General features: G+C 43.1%; 1 protein-coding gene and 2 long non-coding RNA genes across 4 annotated transcripts in view; 1 reads left to right on the plus strand and 2 right to left on the minus strand.

The window, feature by feature from the left end:
- On the minus strand, nucleotides 1–9,967 carry Smn1 (survival of motor neuron 1, telomeric). Its single transcript, XM_032898974.1, has 9 exons — nucleotides 9,845–9,967; nucleotides 8,081–8,152; nucleotides 7,783–7,902; nucleotides 6,837–7,037; nucleotides 6,480–6,626; nucleotides 4,574–4,666; nucleotides 3,520–3,630; nucleotides 869–919; nucleotides 1–319 (listed from the first exon to the last, which is right to left on the minus strand). Exons 1-8 carry the CDS (start codon nucleotides 9,914–9,916, stop codon nucleotides 872–874), a joined length of 864 nt encoding a protein of 287 aa, XP_032754865.1. The 5' UTR covers nucleotides 9,917–9,967; the 3' UTR covers nucleotides 1–319; nucleotides 869–871.
- Nucleotides 9,968–9,988: 21 nt separating this feature from the next.
- LOC116897244 lies at nucleotides 9,989–12,097 on the plus strand. 2 transcript variants are annotated; one of them, XR_004387403.1, is made up of 3 exons: nucleotides 9,989–10,374; nucleotides 10,462–10,646; nucleotides 11,581–12,097. It is a non-coding gene; the product is annotated as an uncharacterized LOC116897244 (long non-coding RNA). The 2 variants fall into 2 exon arrangements; XR_004387404.1 differs by lacking the exon at nucleotides 11,581–12,097 and having other exon boundaries at nucleotides 10,462–10,765.
- Nucleotides 12,098–17,396: 5,299 nt separating this feature from the next.
- LOC116897245 overlaps nucleotides 17,397–22,270 on the minus strand; it is a 6,373-nt gene continuing 1,499 nt past the window's right edge. The window contains exon 3 of the long non-coding RNA XR_004387405.1: nucleotides 17,397–17,668. This is a non-coding gene — a long non-coding RNA (uncharacterized LOC116897245). The remainder of the gene's footprint in view (nucleotides 17,669–22,270) is intronic.

Here is a 22,270-nt window from a genome sequence, read left to right on the forward strand (position 1 = left end):
TTTCAAAAAAGGGCTTTTATTTAATTTTAAAGGCATTAATACAAATCTTGACATTCTAAGAAAATTGCAATTGTCCGTTTGTGCTCAGTCACAGTTTGGCTGACTTCCATGCACTCACACTGCCACTGATCGATCGATTGATCGGTTCCTCCAACTGCTGCTCTAGGCACGCCCTGCTGCTGACTCAGGATGGACTCCCAGAACAGGGAGACCCTGATGATGACACCACTTAGCCAAGAGTCCACAAAGGTGACGAGGAGACTTCTGTTCTTATCGACCAGGGACACAAACAAACCATCTCCTTGGGAGAGAGCTGAACCTGAATTTGAAAGAAAAAAACTCTAGGCAGTTATAAGATGACGATAAATTAAAATCGTGCGTGCATGCATGTGCATGTGTGTGAGTGTGGAGGTCAGAGAGAACTAATAAGAACTGGTTCTTTTCTCCACCCTGGGAAGTGAACTCAAGTCAAGGCCCTTGGCCTCTGAAGCTTTATCAGTTGCCAAATCATATTTTTAAATAGAATGCAAAAAATAAAAATATATTAATATAAAATTAATTTTGATCTATTAGAATGTAAACACATTATAAATTATCAAATCATGTGTTAAATTTTTCACTAGAGTTTAGTTTAGCAAAGTGATTGCAACAGTATAAGGAGTTTTGTTTCAAGGTAGTAAAATTAGAAATCAGTCACCTGGATTAAAATGTTACACATCTCTAGAGTTAAAAATGAACTCAAAATATTAGGGCCCTCAGAAAGTTACAGTGAAAACTCCATATAAACAGGTACCATCCCAGAGCCTCATCTCCACAACCTATAAAAGTCATACAAAGGTAAAATTAGTTTTTAAAATAACAGACTTACTTCTTAATTTGTATGTGAGCACTTTCCTTCTTTTTTATTTTGTCTGAAACCCTGTAAAGAGAACAAATACAAAGTTAAACAGGGTACCCACTAAATAAATGTGTGAGTAAACACTTCAGGCCCAGTTTGATGCTAAGCTGACCCAGCGCTGAGACGAGGAGGAAGGACGACCTGGAATTCAAAGCCATCTCCAAATACATGGTGAGTCTAAAACTACCTGGGCTACAGCAGACTCTGCTTCATGTTGGGAGAGGTGGCTTATGTCTGTAATTCCAGGACTTGGAAGAGCAGGGCAAGAGGTTCTCTGTGAGTTCAAGGCTAGCCTGGTCTCTCTTTTAAAAAACAAAACAACACAATGGAACAAATAATGCTCAAGTCCAACTTAGTGATATATACCTAACGATCCCAGTACTTAGGAGACTAAAGCAAGAGGACTTGACTTTAAGGCCAGTCTGGCAGCGAAAGGCTGAGCTATAACAATAAGACCCCCGACCCAAATGTACCATGAGAATGGGAACAGTTCGGTGCTAGAGGTGCCTAACATGTGCAAGGCCCTGGGTTTGATCTCCAGCACTACCAGAACAACCAAATAGTCTGTTTCATGAGACATACTAACTGTTTAATGTCATCAGAAAATAAGTTTATATATTTTAAAAAGTAGTTTATAGCATTCCAATATACTTTAACAGTGATTGATCCAAACCCCGGCATGGTGGTACCCACTTGTAACCCCAGCAACTAGAAAGCTAATACAAGAGGACTGCTGCAGTTTGAAGGCCACCCTAGGCTACGAAGTGCACCTGAATATACATCTCACCAAACATGATGTCCTGAAGTGACCTGGTACCTACGAAGACCAAAGCTAGAACACGTTTACGTTCTTGCAGTAACAACAACACTCCTACTCATTCTTTTCTGCTTTGACTTCTACAAGGCAGAACCGCAGAGGCGAGCAGTGACCACCAAGCTGTGCTGCAGGGCAGGTGGGCTGGTGGTTTGGGCCACACTCGGCAAGGGCTAGGAACTGCCCATGAAAGTCACTGGGATCTTCAGAAGTCTTGGGCTACTGTAAAGCCTGACTTACATTGTCTATTCTTTCCAAAGGTAAAATCCTCAGAACGTCATGCTCTAGGATAAAGCACACTTTCCATATTTAAGGTCATAGTTAAGCAAACTGATCTATCCAACTGTAGCCAATGCACATGCAGAGATGACGCTCCTAAAGGAAAGCATTTCTCTGCGTAGCTCGAGTTGGCGTGGATACTTTAAGGAGCATCTCTACCTAACGAGTGCTTCTTAGGACTGGAGTAAAAAGTGCCAGCCAGGGTGAGTGCTGTTGGGAGCAGCCCTAGGGGTACTGGGAATGAACTTGGATCCTCTAGAAGAGCAGCCAGTGCTCTTAACTGCTATGCCATCTCTCCAGCCCCAGAAACACTTTTACTCGCCCAAACTGACAACATAAATAGTCATAGACAGTAGAATGGATAAATAGAACACTTACCTATCTATACAGTGGAAGGTAACAGAACTGTAACTATACACAAGAATATAGATTAAGGTAATCAACAAAACACTGAACTTCAAACAATGGCCAGGCTGGGATACAACTCAGTGGTAGAACTTGCCCAACATGTTCAAGCCCCAGGGTGAGCTCTCCAACACCCGGAAAATCTGGCCAAATGAATCTGTGTAAGGCTCCATCCATGGCAGTCAACTATGTCCAGGAATGATGGTGCCCACGTGCAGTCCCTGCTCCTCGGGAGCCTGGGGTGAGGGAGTTACGGAGTTCAAGGCCAGCTTGAAGAATACAGTAAGATCCAATCTCACAATGGACAAACAAAAATCATCATCCCCAAAGCAGAAAAACAGATTAAGAACTAACTTAGGGGCTGGAGAGATGGCTCAGTGGTTAAGAGCACCGACTGCTTTTCCTGAGGTCCTGAGTTCAAATCCCAGCAACCACATGGTGGCTCACAACCATCTGTAATGAGATCTGATGCCCTCTTCTGGAGTGTCTGAAGACAGCTATGGTGTACTTATATATAATAAATAAATAAATCTTAAAAAAGAAAAAAGAATGAACTTAGGTATCACTTACGTTTTAAAGTGCAATTAAAATAACCCAACAGCATAAAGTCCTCCTTGCCACTGCTACATGTTTTGCTGCTGGGATAGGTCTCACTGTGTATCCGGGCTAGCATGGAACTTGTAATCTACCTGTTTTAGCTTTTGAGTGCTAGAATTACTGCCATTAAAGAAGTCTGAAATGGGATGGGAGTTGGTGTATACCTTTAATCCCAGCACTCGGGATGGGGAGGCAGAGGCAGGTGGATCTCTGTAAGTCTGAGGTCAGCCTGGTCTACAGAGTGAGTTAGTTCTAGGACAGCCAGGGTCACACAGAGAAACAGTATCTTGAAAAAAACCAGTGTCTTTGAATTGAACTACAATCACAGTTGGGGGTGGGAGTGGTGATCAAAGAGGAACTATCCATTTTTAAATGTTAAGGAAGTCTTAAAATTGACTTAAGGTTTTAGTCTCCACAAAACAAAGCACATTTTAGTCATGCAGGAGCTGGCTCTGGGTGCAAGACTCAAGACCGTAAGTTGTACAACTGCAAAGAACATGTCGGGAAGTTCCCAGGGAGCCCTTACCATATAGTAACCAGTGTGGTAACCACTCATGTACCAAGAGATTAGCATACTGCCCAGAGCATCCGTGTCATCCAGACAGTCCGGAGATATGGGAGGGGGTGGAGGAATTATCTGCAAATGGAAAAGAATCCAGTTAGGAAAATCCTGAAATCCAGAGATCCATTTTGCACAGAGGATAATGGATATTAATTCAACCTTTTTCTATACCCAACAACATATCTTCTATTTAATTTTTTGAAAAATACAGCACTGGAAGAAACCCAGCCATAATAAGAAAAGCTCAACAAATTTAACAGATCAAAAGCTGTTGGCATTTAATAGTATGATTGGACTATTTTTGTTCCACTATGAAGCTATGGATAAGAGACAAAACAGAGACTCAAGTTTTTTTCCACAAGGAAAGATTTGGGACAGAACATGTGTCTGACTCTCACCCAAATACAGTGTGCCACAAATATCCTTTTTACAACTGTTAATATCTTTAAAAAAACAAAAACAAAAAAACAAAAAAAGTCCTACCTACCATAAAAATTCTATCAGGGCTAAGTGGTGAGGGCACAGGCCTTTAATCCCAGCACTAGGGAGTCAGAGGCAGGCAGATCTCTGTGAGTTCGTGCCTAGCCTGTTCTACATCTAGTTCCAGGACAGCTGTTCCACAGAGAAACCAAACAAACCAAAAACCTCCATTAGAGCAGAAGTAAAACGACAAAAGAGAAGCCTGAGAGCAAGTACAGGCTCAGAGACCCACACCCAAGCACTCCAGGGACACGGTACCTGTCACCTGCCTCCGTGTGCTGAGGACAGTCCTTTCTAACAGAAGGACTGGAAATTGTATACCAACTGCTGAGGGAGGAAACACCCAAAACAGAGCTTGGAGATGAGACTGGGAGAGCACTGTCTGGGTAAGAGGGCCTTCCAAACAACACTGAGGTTTACATTTCTACTCGTCAGAATCCCACCTTGAGGGTAGTCTAAGGCAGCACTTCAATCTCCTATACTCTAAAGAAATTACTAGCAGTATATAAAAGGTGTAGTCTAGATTCTGTGCACTTACTGGTGGTCCTGAAGGGAACGGAGGCATCCAACACGGCAAGAACGGGGGAGGGGGAGGTGGCGGTGGCGGTGGGCCATTGAACCTTAGACCTGGCTATAAAGAATATTTCAAAGGAAGTTAATATTTTAAGGGAAAATTCCTTCCTTCACTGAAAGAGTATTCAAAACCGAAATAAGAGAAGAACTGGAAAGATGGCTCAGTGGTTAAAAACATGTATAATCACATGTATGAACCCACACAGACATGCACACATATACATAATTAAAAACAGAGCAAATCTCAACTCAACTTTCTCACTTCTTTTCTACATAAACATTTAGAGAGGAAGATCAGAGACAGTGTATTTACCAGGCTAATCCAACCCCAGGATTATACTCTTCCCACTATCACTGTCTTTGTAGGTGCCCTGTCACTGGGTCCACAGGACGGCTCAGCAGATAAAAGGTTCTTGTCTCTAAGTCTGATGGCCTGAGTTCAATTCCCAGGACCCACAAAGAAGAAGAGAACCCATTCCCATCAGTTGTCTTTTAACTTCCATTATGTACACAGTACCCACCCAAAATAATTAAAGGTAAAATGAGAAAAGAAAAAGTTTTAGAGGTCCTGTTACTTATATATGCTAAAGTACATTGTAAAAACTACCAAAAAGACAAGATATATATTAAAAGACTTGATCATTCAAGAAACTCTAATACAACATAACCTTTAATCAGAAAATTATTATAGCAACTCTTTGGTTGTTTAAATTTTCTAAAACGTTAATTTATTTAGTTGCGTGTACATGTGTGAGTGGAGCGTGTGCTGCGGTGCTCACGTGGAACCCAGAGACGACCTTTGGGAATTGTTTCTCTCCGCTACCAAGAGACTGCGGGGAACTGCGCTCTGCCAGGCTGGTAATAGATGCCTTTACCCACAACACCGCCTTGCACCCCTTGTTTTCATTTTACGTTTTAGTTTTATCTTTTGTTTTCTTCCAAACAGTGTCTCTATGGAGCCCAGGCTGGTCCCAAACAGCGACTCAGTGCTGAGAGTTGACAAGTGAGCCCCTCTGCTCATTTCTCAGAAAATCCTAAGGAAGGACTGTCTTCTTAACTTTTAGAAATTATTATCTAGGGGTGAAAAGATGGAGCCGAGTCTGGGTCCCCAGGACCCACAGGACAACAAGGTAGAAGACGTTCATAACCCCAGCACTGGGGAGACGGACATGGGGTCCCTGGGGCTCTGGCCTGCCAGTCTAGCTTGAGTCAGCAAGTTCCAAGTTCACTGACACACTCTGTCCCAGAAAGTAAGGTAGAGTGACTAAGGACAATGCTCATGCACTAGTACCACACATAACATGTATACACACTCATATATGTACACATCCACGTGAATTATCTAAATACCATACTCTCTGAGAAAAAATACAGCTGCTTCATGTTCTAGACACAGCCTAGCCTATAATACCATTCTTTGTGTCTACCACTTACAACTGAAGAGCCATGCAAAGTGTCCACACGTTAATACTGTGCTACACTCTAGGATACACAAGGTGTGGTGGCTGGCGCATGCCTGTGACAGCTGGAGGCACCAGGATCTGTGGAAGTTAGAACAGCTTACAAGAACAGGCTCTTTCCTTCTGCTGTGGGGGGTGCAGATGCGCGCGCACACACACACACACACACACACACACACACACACACACACAAAGCCTGTAAAACGGAAAGCATCCTAGCTCCTAGCCGGTCAGCCACGGCACTGCGGGGAGCCTCACGCTTACTCCACTGCACATCTCCTCCTTACAGACTCAGGCTTGGAAGCCACCGTTTCCCAGGATGGCTGCCCACTATGTAACGTAACGGGAGAGAGGCTCCCAGAACTCGTTAGCTCCTACAGGGATACCTTCCTCAACTTTTACCACATTTACCTTTCCTGGTCCTAATCCCGGCCCGGGCACTGGGGGAGGTGGAGGGAGAAACGAGGTCCATGGAGCAGCTTTGGACTTGCTGTGTGCTTTACTTCTGAGCGATCTGGAGGAGTGTTCACTGTCGTCTGTGGAAACTTGGCTTTCATTCTTTAGAGAGAAAATAAACATTTTATTATGCCAAGGCAGAACGCTTCACTAGCATTTGTATGGCCCTGACCTTGTGTCCTAGCAAAAGACAGGAAGAAGACAACCAGAGAGAATGAGAATGTCATTCAACACCTTAGTGCACCAGAGTGACAACTGATTACAACGCTGTTTCTCCTCACTTTCAGGAATAGACATCTTTCGTGACCTCACCTCCTGAGTGTTCTGTTCTGTATTGTTAGCTACTTCACAGGTCGGGGAAAGCAGATCAGATAGGTTTTGCTCCTCTTTGTTTCCATATCCAGTATAAACCACGACACAGGTTTCTCTCTTAAGGTCAACTGACGTGATGGTAGCTGGGTAAACGCAGCCATCTTCCGACCAAACGGCAGAGCATTTGTCACCAGCTTTCCACTGCAAAAGAAAGACAGACGTGCACACATTACTTCTTATGAAAAGAACAACCAGAACCCAGCTCTCCCAGTGTAATCCCAATCTTCCCCTCTACTTAATTACAAACACTGTTCTCAGCCACCTGCATCTTCTTTTCCGGGTCTGATGAATGGCTGTAATGTATTCTACCACTTAAACGTGTCATTAAGAACAAAAGAGGCCAACCGTGTATGACGAATCCTGTGCTCTTAGTCAAATAAAAGCAAGTGCTCACCAAATGTAAGCACCATTTCCCTCTGGATAATGAATTGAAAGATGAGGCATCAAACTATTCACTTTACAAAAAAACTCACAGAGAGAGAGAAAGGGGGATCCTCTAGTCCATCAGGTTTGTTTTGATTCAGTATGGGTTTAATTAGGGACATGCAAGCTACTGCTATACTATACTTCCGCCCCAGATCTGTTTTCAAATAGCAGACCTAGTTATCATAAGTTTTGGTTTACCCTAACAATTCTTGAATTGTTGAAATTGTGTGGAGGGGGTGGGGTGGGGAAGAACAGGTCAGCTACACAGCACATACTCAGAATGCAGAGAGCTCTTGGTTTACTACCCATCATGTACATATATATGTGCATAAATGTGTGTGTGTGTGTGTGTGTGTGTGTGTGTGTGTGTTCACACAGTTCACTGCTCGAGGACATTATAAACAGTACCATCAGCCCTGGCCTCAGAAGGGGTAGGACTCTGTTTAAATCAATAAATCACCTGTTTCAATGGAGCTGTGGCATTCTTCTTTTGGTTTTTATTCTTCTTAGCAGGTTTTCTTCTAGCTGTGCCTTTTGGCTTATCTGAAGTTTCACACATGTCACCGTTCTTTAGAGCATGCTATGAAAACAGTAATAGAGATCCATGTGTCATGGAGGGATATATCTTTACAATGTTACCACTTTCTTACCTAACAGGTCCCACCTCCTAAGAAAGCATCTATCGACTCAGGTTTCTTTTCTTTTTCAAAATGTATGACCTGAGGGAATAAGGAAAAGAACTACTAAACATTTCATACCTTAAAGGAAGCCACGGCTTTATCGTAAGCTTTTATCAATGCTGTATCATCCCAAATGTCAGAATCATCACTCTGAAGAGGGAAAAAAAGACAAATAATTTCTAGACAGACGTGTTTAATAAAAAAACATATACTAGAAAGTACTGGGGAAGTAGTTCAAAGTCCTTAGATCAACCCCTAGCACATGCCTATCATCCGGACACTCAGAATGTGTATGTCACGGAGGGATACATTTCTAGAAAGTCACCCCTCACTAACATAACAGATCCCATCACCTAAGAAAGCCTCAATGTACTCATTAGAAGGAAGAGGATGCCAAAGCAAGACTTGCCTGGGCTATACAGTGGGTTCCAAGACAGCATAGACTGCAACGTTAAGACTCTATCTCAAAAACAAACACACAAAAAGCAAACAAAACCATGAACTACAAATTATAATGGCTCATATCTGTAATTTACAATCCCAACATCCGGGAGCCAGAGACAGTAGGGTTGCCCAGAGTTCCAGGCCAGAGTAGTCTACATATTGAATTCCAGGTCAATTTAGACCATGGAATGCGACCCTGATTCAAATGGAAGAAAAAGAGCTACAGCTAAATAAACTTCAAAACCAGGTGTGGGAGTCCACTCTTTTAAGGCCAGTACAAGGGAGGCTGGAGACGGGTCAATCTCTGTGAGTTTGATGACAGCTTGGACTGCATGGAGTTCCAGGTCTACTAAGGCTATATTTCGAGACCTGTCTCAAAACAAGAACAACAAGAAACTGCAATAAATACGATTACTGCTGGGATTACAAACATGAACCACTGCCCTGGGCTTGAAGAAGATGTCTAGATGACAAAGACACACAGGAAATGTGGTTTAAGGACAGAACCAGACCACCAGGGCTCCCAGTGGGAATGAAAGGCAAAGCTTTATTCAGAATAGGAATTGCTGGGCTGTTCCCAAAAGTAGGAAATACAGCACTGCCAAATGCTGCCCAGAATTCCCTGCTCTCACTACGCTCCGAGCAGAAATCAGTTGCTATACCATGCTAAGACTGGGCTCCTAATGTTTTAAACTGTTTGTTAGATGGAGTACGTTGTTTCCCAGGCTAGCCTCAACCTCACGATCCTACTCAGTAGCTGGAAGCGGTCATAGGCACAGTCCACCAACTCGGCTCTGATTTTCCCTCGTATTTAAGTGTTTGTTTTACTTTCATAGAGTCTCACTGTAGTTTGGGCTGGTCCGGAGTTCATACTGTAACTTAGGACGGTCTTGAACTCCCGACCCTCCTGCCTCCATCTCCCAAGTGTTTGTGCCTATAACTATGCGAGCACCACCAACCCTGGCTCAGATCGCCCATCTTACACACTTGAGTGCACTGTAGTCCGTAGCAACTTTTCAACTACTCAGAGCAACTTCAGTTATCCTTCTCCCTCAAACTTTTCAACTGTTATCTGCGAAACTTGGTCCTTCTGGTTACAAAACTATACCCTGAATCCGGCATTTTCGTCTAAAGTCGCTGTTAACATCTTCATCCTGACCTAAATTTGGAGCATTTCAAACACTCCTACTGGTTTTATTGCTTCAGTCTGCCTTTCCCCGTTCCCGCACATCCTCTTGCAGTCACACAGGACCAAAAGCATGGCTCACAGCCTCTCCAGTGCCCAAGCAGTTACCAGGAGCCGCCTGCGGATGTGGTAGCAGCATGTGGCCCGAGCGAGCGCGCACTGCCTCGGTCTCGGGCCGCGCTCCGAGCACTAGCGCCCGGCTGCGACCTCACCTGGCCGGTGCCACGCCGGAACAGCACGGTGTCTTCCTGCTCCGAGCCCGCGCCGCCGCTGCCCATCGCCATGGCCTGCTACCACGGACGGGGCTGGGCTCGCCCAAATGACGACTTCCGTCCTGGGGCATCTGGGACCGGAAGAGTACGGTGGCTCGGAGGCAGCCAGAGACTTTCCACGCTCTTTTCATTTTTCATGTCAGGGTACCACACTGTAGCTCAGCGTCGCCAGGCTGGCCAATACTACCTCAGTTTCCCAAGTTTGGAGATTACATGTTCTGTTTGTTTTCTTTTTTAAAAAACAATAAATTTAGTATAAAGTAATGGTAGTTGGAGGTAACGTACAAAGTAGAGGTGCTACGCCAAGATGAAGCGCCACAATAAGGCCATCCTGTGTCTGCTGGTTCTTCATGCACACACCAATTATTAGGTGAGGGGTTGGTATTGGGCCTTCCGTTGCAATGTTAGGTGTCCATTTTGTAATGAGCCCCATTGGGGAGTTCGACCACTTCCTTGATCTGTCAGATCTGGTAAGTTCTTGGGTCTGGTTTTCCTGATAGGATTTTGATAACCCATGTGCCGCGCCATAGTTTTGATTCATCCCAATAAATTTACAGATTGATCCCCTTTCTGCTCTCAGAAACAAGCCACCTATCAGTCTGTAAACAAACAAACAAACAAACAAAAAACTAGATGGTTCCTGGCAGATGGTGCTGTTTCTGGTGTACCCGGAGGCTGCAGTCATCTCCCTCAAAATGGACTTAGAAGCTGTTTGTAGGGTGGTGTTTCCAGAGGCAAGCAGGTATGAGTTGGGGCCAGCCTGGTCTACATAGGAAGTTTCGGGCCAGTCAGGTTTGCAGCGAGAACCTGACTCAAATTAAGATGGAGTCTCCCAGGGCAGGGCACAGCCTGGAAAAAAAACCACTGTTTCCTACAATATAGGGCAATTTCGAATAGCGCATAGCCAATAGGGCATCTCGAAAGTGCCCAGTGAGTTTTCTGGGCTCTTGTGTTCCAGAATTAAAAAAAAAAACAAAAAACAAAAAACTGGAACAATGGGACACTGTTAGTCATGTGGGTGGAGATGGTTGGTTAAGAAGGAATGTTCCCAACTGTGGACATGGACACCCTACTTAGTGTCTGGCCACAATGTGTTGGAGAGCTGTGGTTATAAGGAGCTGAAAGATGATCAGGCTTCTGCAAATGATATGCTAATGAGGGGAGTAGAATCTGCCTAAGAAGGACCTAAACCTCCCTCTTTTACCAATTGGCTGGAGAGGGGGCTTTGGCTCTCCTGCAGTGGGAGTTGGGATCCTTATATCATAAGGGCTTTAGTTTGAGACTGTCATAGCTAAAAGGTAGACATTTTACAAGACTGAAAATAACAATGTTTAATCAAGAGGAACATGATTAACGCCACCAATGGCTCCAAAGGGCCAAAGCCAGAAAATCCATCTCCATATTTATCCCAGGAGAGCTACCTTTGTGTAGCTTGTTCTCTGAGGTATCATCCTCCAGGTAAGGAACCGGTGAGTATGTAAAGTAGAAAAATCCTCACACATTTCATGGTGGGATTATAAAATGGCTTGGTTATTTAAAAACAAAATACAGCTATTTGTGCAGTGATGTGTGATCACACCTAAGCAGCAGGGATTTCTCATTGTATAGACACCATAGCATACTTATATAAACTAATGCTTTATGTGTTTTGTTTGATGCTGCTGCTGCTGCTGCAGATTTACCTGGGGACTGCATGCATGCTAAGTCCATGGTTGTCACATGACCTTGTGGAAACTGCTGCACAACAGGAGCTCTGGAGTCAGGTGTTGTCTCAAGTTCCTGATCTTCCTCAGACTTGTCAGTGCTAGGATTATAGGAATGCAGTAGCATGGTGCCTTTCCTTTGGAAAGAGTATCTTACTTTATGCCTAAGAAATTCCATGGCTAGGTGTTACTAATAATTATGGCTGCTTGCGACCACTGCATTTCTAATAGAAAACTGTTCATCTGGGGCTGGGTATTAGTGGGGAAAATGTTTGTTTGCTATGCATACAAACCTGGGGTTGATCCTCGGTGTTGCAGGGAGAGAAAAGCTATGCTAGTATTATTCATAATATTCATGATATCTTTATGCTGGGAGCAATCCAAGAGCTGGTGAGAAGCAGAGTGCCTTAGCTAAATTGGGGAATATTTACACAACAGGACACAAAGCAAAAATGTCTCGAAACAACAAAACCCCACAATTAAAAAAAAAAAAAAAAAAAAAAGAGGGATTGGGGATTTAGCTCAGTGGTAGAGCGCTTGCCTAGGAAGCGCAAGGCCCTGGGTTCGGTCCCCAGCTCCGGAAAAAAGAACCAAAAAAAAAAAAAAAAAAAAAAAAAAAGAGTGTGTAAGTTAAAACCTGTGCGAAGTTTTAAATAATTTTGCAATTTAGGTCTTTGTAGAATTGAAGTTTGTCATTCTGCTTCTTCAGTGGTTTTTGTTGTTGTTATTGTTGTTGTTGTTGTTTTGAGACAGGGTCTTGATGAAGTAGCCCAGGCTGACTCGAATTTGTTGTCATCCTACTGCATCAGCTTCCCGTGTCCTGGGGCTGTGAGCATTCACCACCAAGTCTGGTTCCATGGTTTTCTTATGCTCGATCTATCATGCCGGGCTTAGGCAGTGAAGGAGTTGGAAGACAGAAAGCTGGCGATAATGTAGTAGAATAAGGGAGGCCAAGGTTCAGCTCCACCACGTGGCTCTGGCTTTAGAGTCCAGACGAAGGGACTACTGGGACAACTGATGTTGGTCAGCCTGAGCTAAGAAATCAGCAGTGATTAAGAAGAGACCAGCATCACTGAAGTGAAATCTTTCCTGAGAGCACAAAGAAGCTATGTTCCAGAGACACCCAAGGTCATACCTCGTGCTTCAGCTGGACTTGGTAACGTGTAAGAATCACTCAGGTGGTACTGGCTTTGAAGGTATGAAGGGGTCATGGAAAGTAGCTGAGTCTTGGCACTGTGAGAGGCCACGGAAGGCCATTGGTGAAGGTGCAGCCTCAGTTGCAGTGGATGGCCCAAGATGGCCCAAGAATGAAGGGGTCATGCAAAGGAGTTGAGGCTTGGCACCATGAAGAGAACCCATGAGAGGCTATTGGTGAAGCCTGGTTGCAGCAGAAGTCCCCAGTGTATTGGAGATGCCAGTACCATGGGATGATCACCAAGAACAGCAGAGGCAGTGGAGTGGATCAACCTGAGTTTAGAGTGCTACAGAGGGCAGGGCTAGAGAAGTGACACCAGCCCTTTGGAGGATCCCAGAAGATCATGTGTGGATACCAGACATTGGGACAAGAAACTGTGAAGCTGAAGTTGACTTGGAGACCCCAAGATGTTAACGATGCCAGAGCCATGGGCTATCTGCTGAGGAAAGCTGCTAACAGGGAGTGAAACCAGCCCAGGAGATAGAACTTTATTGTAGTCAACAAAGATGAAAAACAAGTTGGAGATCTCAAGACCATTTTGACATCAGACGTGGAGATGTAGAGTTCTGAGTTTGCCCAGCTGGTTTCCTGTCTTGCTTTGGGTATTAGAGTTAAGTGATTGGATGACTCTCAGAAGAAACTTTGAACCTTGGACTTTTAACATTGTTGAGACTGCTATAAGCTATGGAGACTTTGGAAGTTGGACTAAAAGTACTTTTTAAATTTTGCTATGTTTAGGTCTGGCCCCCATAGACTCATGTGTTTGAACAGGCCTATGGGGACCAGGGAGTGGCATGTGATGGTTTATATATGCTTGGCTCAGGGAGTGGCACTATTAGGTGTGACCTTCTTGGAGTAGGTGTGTTATTGTGGGTGAGGACTCCCACCTTGATAATGGATTGAACCTCTGAACCTGTGAACCAGTCCCAATTAAATGTTGGCCTTATAAGAGTTGCCCCATGGTGGCCCACCAACTTCAACAAGGCCACACCTCCAAGTAGTGCCACTCCCTGGGCCAGGTATATTTGAACCAGTGTGTGTGTGTGTGTGTGTGTGTGTGTGTGTGTGTGTGTGTGTGTGTGTGTGTGTGTTGGGGGGAGGTGGGCAGTGTGTATTCAGATGCTGATTACTGTGCCCAGAAATCTGGTTGCAATATAGGCATTGGCATTTTCAAGCATTTCCTGTTTCAATGTTGTAAAAATTGTTTTCCCTCATATCTGATTGGTTAATAAAGAGCTAATTAGCCAATGGTTGGGTAGGAGAAGAGGAAGTGGGATTTCTGATTCTCGTGAGAGGGTCCCTGGTGGGGACCAGAGGAGTTCCAGGCAGTTGAGCTGTCTGACATGGGTGCTGGGAACAGAACTCCAGGTGCTGGAAACAGCTCCAATCCTGTGCAAGTGCAGTGCATGCTTTTAACTCCTGAGCCATCTGTCCTGCCCGGGTTTGTTTGAAACAGTGTCTCACTCTCTGGCCCCAAACTCACCTCAGTCGTCCTGCGGAGCCCTCCTGAGTCTGAGATTACAGGTGTAAGACACTATATCTGGCTTGTTTTTTTCTGTTTTTTATTTTTTAATTACGTCATTATCACCTAGGAAAATTATGGGTTTAATTAAACAAATTAACATCTTCCCTATTTTGGGTGCGTCTCTAGAAAACCCTGACAGGGATGGTAGTATGGACAAATTTCTTAATCGGGTGAAGTCTATATTAGGGGTATATTGCTCAGGAATGTGTTGGTTTTCATTGTATTTGTACATATTCAAGTGTGTCTGTCTTTGTGTATGCCACCTATGGAAGGTTGTTCATGGAGGCCAGAAGAGGGTGTTAGATCCCCTGAAGCTAACGTCACAATTGGCTGTGAGCCACCTGATGTGGGTGCTAGGACATGAGGAACCTGGAGTGAAGGAAGCACTCCTACCCACTGACCCATCTCCACCTTCCCATGTCTCCAGCCCTTAACTGCTCCAAGTTTATGTAGTTTCTAATCTATTACATCATGTTAAACTTTTAAACATTTTATGTATTTACTCATTTATTATTATTTACGTATTATGTATTTACTTAAGTGAGTAGGTGTGTATCAGCAGAGGACACAGGACAACTTGAGGATGTCCTTTCCTTCTACCATGTGGCTTCCAGGGATCGGACTCAGGTCATTACACTTGGGCAGCAAGTACCTCTTGCTTGCTGAGCCATTCTTCCTGCCCCAAATCACATTTTGGGGTGGGTGGTTTTGTTTGTGGTGTGTGTGTGTGTGTGGTGTGTGTGTGTGTGTGTGTGTGTGTGTGTGTGAGAGAGAGAGAGAGAGGAGAGAGAGAGAGAGAGAGAGAGAGAGAGAGAGAGAGAGAGAGAGAGAGAGCAGGAATCAATTTAGAGCCTCAAAACACTTATGGTAGGGGCTGGAGAGATGGCTCAGCGGTTAAGAGCACCCGACTACTCTTCCAGAGTCCAGAGGTCCTGAGTTCAATTCCCAGCAACCACATGGTGGCTCACAACCATCTGTAAAGAGATCCGATGCCCTCTTCTGGTGTGTCTGAAGACAGCTACAGTGTACTTATATATAATAAATGAATAAAAAAATAAAACACTTATGATAGGCCCAGGGATGTATGGTTGGTAGAATGCTTGTCTAGCATGCATGAAGTCCTGTGTTCACTCCATTCCTTAGCACCATATAAACGGAGTGCTTTGGGAGGCCTGTAATCTCAGATCTTGGGAGGTAGAGTCAAGAAGATTAGCTGTTCAAGATTATCTTCAACAAAATAACAATTTCAAAATCAGTATGGGATACTGAAGTCCTTACCTAAAACAAAACACTCCTGGGATGTGTGTGGTCGTCAGAGGTATATATATACATATACATATATATATACATATATATATACATATATATATATATATATATGAAAGAGAGAGAGAGTGTGTCAGTCTGCTCAATTGCTCTTTTGCCTTAGTTTTTTTTTTTTTTTTTTTTTTTTTTTTTTTTTTTTTTTTGGAGCTGGGGACTGAACCCAGGGCCTTGCACTTCCTAGGCAAGCACTCTACCACTGAGCTAAATCCCAACCCCTTTGCCTTAGTATTTAAAAACAGTCTCTTGAACTGGAAGCTGGCCAGCCAGGAAACACCAGGGATCTTCGTTTCTCCAGTGCTGAGATTGTAGGAGCACACAATGCATCAAGCTAGGATCTGAACTCAGGTCCTAATGGTTGTACGGTAAGCATTTTACTGACTGAGCCACTTCTCCAGCTCCTCAAACCCCAGGTTTTTGAAGACATTTAGAATATAACATTCACTTAAAATTTTTCAAAGCCTTAATTCTACTTAAGAAATTAATCTGCTCAATTCTACTCTTGCTGAGTCCTCCCATTTAGTTGCTACCCATTGAGTTGACCTTTCTGGTTTGTACCAGTGTAAATTCTTGTAGTGAGGCAGCTGGATACAAAGCAGCAATTACATAAATGGAACTTAGGGTTTGTATGTGGTGTTGGAAATTGAACAAGGGCAAGCAATCTAATGTTGCCATACCCCAGTCTTATAGAGGAAACTAAAGATTAGGGCTCAGCTGGTAAAGGCACAAACACGAGCATGGCGATCTGAGTTCAGCTGCCAGAACCCACATTAAGAAGCCACGTACCTGTACCCAGCCCTCATGCTGCAAAGGGGAGGTGGACATAGAACTGCTGGGAGGGCAATGGTGCAGCAGCAGCAGAAACAAGAGGCTCTGCCATGAGGCAGAAGGTAAGAATTCCTCAGATGTATCTCTTAACTCCTCAGATGTGTCTCTTGACCTCCACCAATGGCCATCATAACACACACACACACACACACACACACACACACACACACACACACACACAAGCACACGCACACACAGAGTTGAGGGTGGTCAATGAGATGGCTTAGTTGATAAAAGCACTTGCCACCATGCTCTGAGTCAATTCCCAGAAGCCACATGGTGGAAGGTGAGTGGTGACTCCCCTAAGTTTACGTAAATTTATAACAAAAACTGAATAATCTTTAAGGCTAGCACTGTGGCCACACTTATGATCTTAGAACTCAGGAGGCTAAGGCAGGAGGATTTTTAGGTGTTTAAGACTAGCCTGGGCGGCAGAATGAGATTGTTTCGAGAAAGAAAAAAAAAACAACAGACCAAAGTCAAACCACTTAATGAAGTATATGGCCCAAATTTAATAAGAGATCCTATCATATTACTCATTGTCACTTGCATCTCTAGTCTCTCTCAGAGTTCACAGTCTGAATGCTTGTCCCTCAGCTGGTCTTCTTTTGGGAGGCTACAGAACCTTTAGGAGATGGCGCCCACTGGAAGAAGTAGGTCACTGGGGATAGGACCATGAATGTTAACCAGGTTCCCGTCTAGGTGTGAGTTACTGATGATAACAGTAGGATGTGCTCCTGCTACCATGAACCAAGTCCTCTGCTCTGTTCTCCTTTCTATGGAGGAGTGAAATACTCCGAGCCCCGGGACACTTTATTCCTCCCTCAACTTATCCTTGTTAGGGACTGTGGTGCCACATTACCCATTAGTAAGTTACATACATGTTCTCTTTTGATAAAAGTAATATTCACCAATATGTTACGTGCATGGTCAGGTTTTATTCTTTGATGAATGGTCTTAAAACATCACATCAAGCAAGGCTGAAAAGTAAAATTTGAAATTTTTATAAGGACAAGTTATAACACATGTAATGATTAGTCACTCTGTGAAGTTTTGATCTTAGAGCATATGATGCACCCACTGGCAATAGCACCCAGGTTTTCCAAAAAGCCAGTCATCATTTGTCTCTTGTCTGCATAGATTTCTTCTCATTGGCTACCTTCTGCTTTTGTTGCATGATCTCTGAATCCCTGGAATAAAGAAAAGGGTGTCAAGTTTTCACAGGAAAACTGACTTAATGCTCTTGTTTCCTATATATAATCCTTTTAGTGCATTCAAAGAAGACATAAACATTCATGTCTTTCCATTTTTTCTGGATGTAGACAAAGAGAAAAGCAAAGACTGCAAAAGCATTCAAGTCAGACCCTTGATCACCATGCTACTGTTATGATGGCCTTGGGCAAATAATCTCAAAGCTCTTTCATTTGGTGAAACGAGAGGGAGTCTCACTGTGTAGACGTGGCTGCCCTTGCATTTACTATGTAGACCAGATTGGCCGTCAACTCCCGGAAATCACCTGCCACTGCCTCCGTGCACTTAGGAAGCTTCCTGTATGCCTAGGACTAAAACATCAATGTTGCAATTCTTGTAGCTGACACACAGCTCAGAAGACTCTGAGCTTTGATCCTCTTGCCTCCCTTCCCTGAGGATTGGAATTACAATAATTCAGGCCTTTAAAAGCTACAAAGCAAATAAAATAATCAATGCTTAAAATGATCACTCTGAAGAAATATGTGGTATTTGAAGAACTTTCTTAACCTTTGTGTGTCCCTGGTTGAATCTTCATGTGTCATGTAACTATGACCAAATTATCCAAGCTAGGTGATCCATGAGTTAGTGGGCCATACTTACACATATACTGTAAAGCACTTGGGAGGTAGAAGCAGGAGGATCAGAAGTTTAAGGTCTTATCTACTATATAGGAAGTTCCAGGCTAACCTGGGACACATGAGTGCTTACACGTCCTCTTCCTTCAAAAAGAAACAGAAAAACAAAATCTAATAACACTAGACATCAAATCCAGGACTTCATGCAGGGCTCCATATTTTAAAAAATATACTACATAGATAAGTATTCAACATCCTCAGTTGAGTGTGGTGGTTCACCCAGTGGTTCCAATACATGGGAGGCTAAGATTACTACAAATTCAAGGTAGTAACTATTCTAAACTGTTCAAAAATAGTGTTATTTAAAGTCCAAAATGTCTTTATTGTTTTTATCATCTTCGTGTGTCTATTTCTTCCCAAAATATTAACTTCCAACCCTATTATCTGATCTGGAGTTTTCTGTGCCTTTGTCTCCCTCTGGTGTTCCATTTGGGAGATTGCAGTAGTGGCTGACTGTACCATGTTGGGCGCCATAATATAGTTCAACCGATTTAAGTTTATTCCTGACTAGCTTACAAATAAATGAGACTCAGACTATAATTATTTTATTTGGCTTTGACAATTACACCCCTAATCTACTTTTCTAACTGCTGGCCTGGCTACCTCCTTAGCAGTGTACCCCAGATACTTGCTGTTTCTCCTGGCTATGTGCTAATGGTATATCTCCTCACATGGTGCATTCTCCTCTCTCCTCCTTGGTCTTCCTCTTGGAAGTTGGAGAATTTCTGATACCCTCAACCAGCTAACTCAAAATCCACTTACCTCTAGTCCCTCCAATAATTGGCTGTAGCCATTTTTATTTAACCAGTAATTTTAAATCAAAGAACAAGGTTTGCATAATAACCACTAAACATGAGAACTCACTCATAGGCCCAGACCTTCTGGTCTACATACTGAGCTCCAGTCAAGCTTAAGATACAGTGTGAGGCCTTGTCTCACAAATCAAAGAGAAATCAAGCCAAACCAAAGCTACTCTCTATGTGCAAAGTTTTGTTTTTGCTTAACAATTCTTTAGTTATTATTACTGTGCTTTATAATAAAAAACAGAAAGGGGCAAGATGGCTTGGCAGTTCAGAGTACTTGCTGCTCTTGCAGCAGATCTGAGTTCAATTCCCAGAAAGCACATGGTGGTTCACAACTGTCTGTAACTTCAGTTCCAGAGGACCTAAAGACTTTTCCAACTCCATGAGTATCAGGTATGCAGGCAGTGCACATACATACATGCAGGCAAAATACTTGTACACACAAAATAAAAACAATTCTTAAAAAGTATATAAAAAGAAAAACAGGCACAAGAGTAAATAATTTGCCTTAAATCACACAAATACCAACGTCTGGCCATTTCAAAATTAGGGATCTTTCCTATGTTAACACCTACATCTAAAAGTAGTTTTAGTTCAGTTTAGTTCAGTATTGGCTACTTCTATAATAAGACATTTCTATAAACACAACAGAAAAAATGAAGGAAAATCTACAGAGAGATGAATTCGGTGGAAAAGAACAGTGGTTATTTTTCTGTTTCAAATCAAGTTCTGCTGTATTTGCTATATGACATAGTAATAGTGCCCAAGTTCAGAGCTACATGTTAGATGTAGCTACTAATGCCTGGCACCCAGGATATACAAGCCTGAGGCAGAAGAATCAGTGAGACTTTGGGTCTCAAACCAAACCAAACCAAACCAAACCAAACCAAACCAAACCAAACCAAACCAAACCAAACCAAACCAAACCAAACTAGCACTTCACTTTCCTGTTCTTCACACTGGTGTGAAGACTGTTTCAGGTTCACACCGGTGTGAAGACCATTTCAGGTTCACACTAGTATGAATACCATTTTAGGAGACATGGTAGAGACAATATGGCACAACCAGCACATTTTAAGGGGGTGGGTATTAGCTAAGCAAACAATGGTTATTTCTGAAACAGGCTAGAAAAGGTTTTCCAATAAAAAGAACATTTCAGGATCACTCATCTATACTCTTTTCACTCCAAGGTGAGCTAACAGAAACTTAAGGCGAGTTCATTGCTTAATTAGTAATGTCTTAGTTATTAAAGTTCCTGCTGTACAGCACGAGGAACTAAGTTTAGAACCTCCACAAAATTCATGTAAAAAGCAGGGCATGGTACTGTGTATCTATCCTCAGTGCTGGAAGGACAAGGCTTAGATTTGATCTTATTAAGAAGTCTCAACTATGGTTTAACATACACAGATAGTTATTAATTTATTTAGTGTGTTTTGTAGGGAAGGAGAGAAAGAGAAAGAGGGACCAAGTTCAGAGCTTTATATATGCTAGGCAAAGGCTCTATCAGATGGTAAGTCTCACCTTCAGCCCTAGCATGCTCCTGTAAGTACAGAAGGTCTCACTAGATGGGTTGGCCCTAAACTTGAACTTGATATGAGCCAAGGATGACCTTGGACTTTTTGTTTTCCTGCTTCCATCCCCAAGTGCTTAGATTACAAGCATGTGCTGCTCCTGGTCTTTTTGCAGTGCTAGGACTGAAACCAAGGTGCTTTTATTAACAATGCCAAGTCTCATTTCAAAACAATTAAATTTCAGCGGGATTTAGAATTCTGGCTTTGGTAGTCATCAGAGATTCCAAGGTGATGCCCACATAAAGGCTTGAGACTGGTAACAAGCTCACAGAAGCACACCTAACTGCCGAGTATGAATAATGAAATCTCATTTTAGAATATGAAGTACATGTAGTCCAGTGATAGGGCTAAAAGGTCCTAGGTTAAATCCCCAGAACGTGAAGTGTATTTTAAATTGTAGAATGAATTTGACCTTTTTCCAGCACGGGGCAGGGGGTGGGGAGGTAAACACAAGAGCCCAGGTCTGTGAGGCATGTGACACTAAGATATATCTCTGGCCTAGATTCTTGTCCTCATACAGACTCATGCACCCCGCACCCCAGTTTTGTTAGTCTATGTAATGATAGAACTTAAAGCTTGGGCTGGAGAGATGGCTCAGTGGTTAAGAGCCCTGACTGCTCTTCCAGAGATCCTGAGTTCAATTCCCAGCAACCACATGGTGGCGCACAACCTCTTGTAATGAGATCTGATGCCCTCTTCTGTTGTGTCTGGAGACAGCTTCAGTGTACATATATAAAAAATAAATCTTAAAAAAAAAAAAACTTTTGAAAAAAAAAAAACCTTACAGCTTGGAATTAAATTCTCCTTGTGTACGTGTGGTTGTGGAGCCTGAACTGGCAGCTCAAATACCTAAAGCCTGTGATCTAACACTGAACGATGCCTCCAGGTTCTCTGCTCTGCTCTGGAACAGGACCATCTGCAACCTCGTTAAAGAGTTGTCTTGGGTCAACAGGACACATAGATACACAGAGACAGACAGACAGAGAGACACACACACACACACAATGAATGTAAAAGAATGTTAAAGCCTTTATCTTTCTTTGAGACAGTATCTTGTCATGTAGTCCAGGCTGGCCTCACTGATTCTCTTGCATCTGTCCCTGGAGTCGTAGGATGACACTGATTGACACTGCCCAGAGCGTTAAAGTGTGTCTGTGGCAGTTACTTGCCATACAAAGTCATCTGAAGTGTAGGGATGGACCTCAGGGCCATACAGACTTGAGGCAAGTGTTCTCTATTGCTGAGATACAGCCTCTGGGCGTACCTCCCAACTCTTTTGAGACAAGGTCTATAGGTCGCTTTAGCCTATGCCTCTGAGTAGCATAAAGTCTTATATGAATCCAGCGACCATTCTCTCCATCCCAATGGATCCCAGAAACCCATACTTTATTTTTGCCACAAATCCCTTTAAGACACTTGGGGCAAGCTGTCACGTTTTGGAAACATTGTATCCCATTCATGCAACAGTGTTTACATATGGAGGATGTTTGTATTTTCCACAATAAAATTCTTAAGGTTTGTAGTTGCTGTAA

Source organism: Rattus rattus, chromosome 3 (assembly GCF_011064425.1).
Source record: "Rattus rattus isolate New Zealand chromosome 3, Rrattus_CSIRO_v1, whole genome shotgun sequence".
In the NCBI taxonomy this organism is placed as follows: domain Eukaryota; kingdom Metazoa; phylum Chordata; class Mammalia; order Rodentia; family Muridae; genus Rattus; species Rattus rattus.

Coding starts and splice junctions, on each gene's coding strand:
- Smn1 (XM_032898974.1), bottom strand. CDS start 9,916: ATGGCGATGGGCAGCGGCGGCGCGGGCTCGGAGCAGGAAGACACCGTG. Junction 7,903..8,080: donor AAGCCGTGGCTTCCTTTAAG/GTATGAAATGTT, acceptor CTGTTTTCATAG/CATGCTCTAAAGAACGGTGA. Junction 4,667..6,479: donor CGGGATTAGGACCAGGAAAG/GTAAATGTGGTA, acceptor TATTCTTTATAG/CCAGGTCTAAGGTTCAATGG.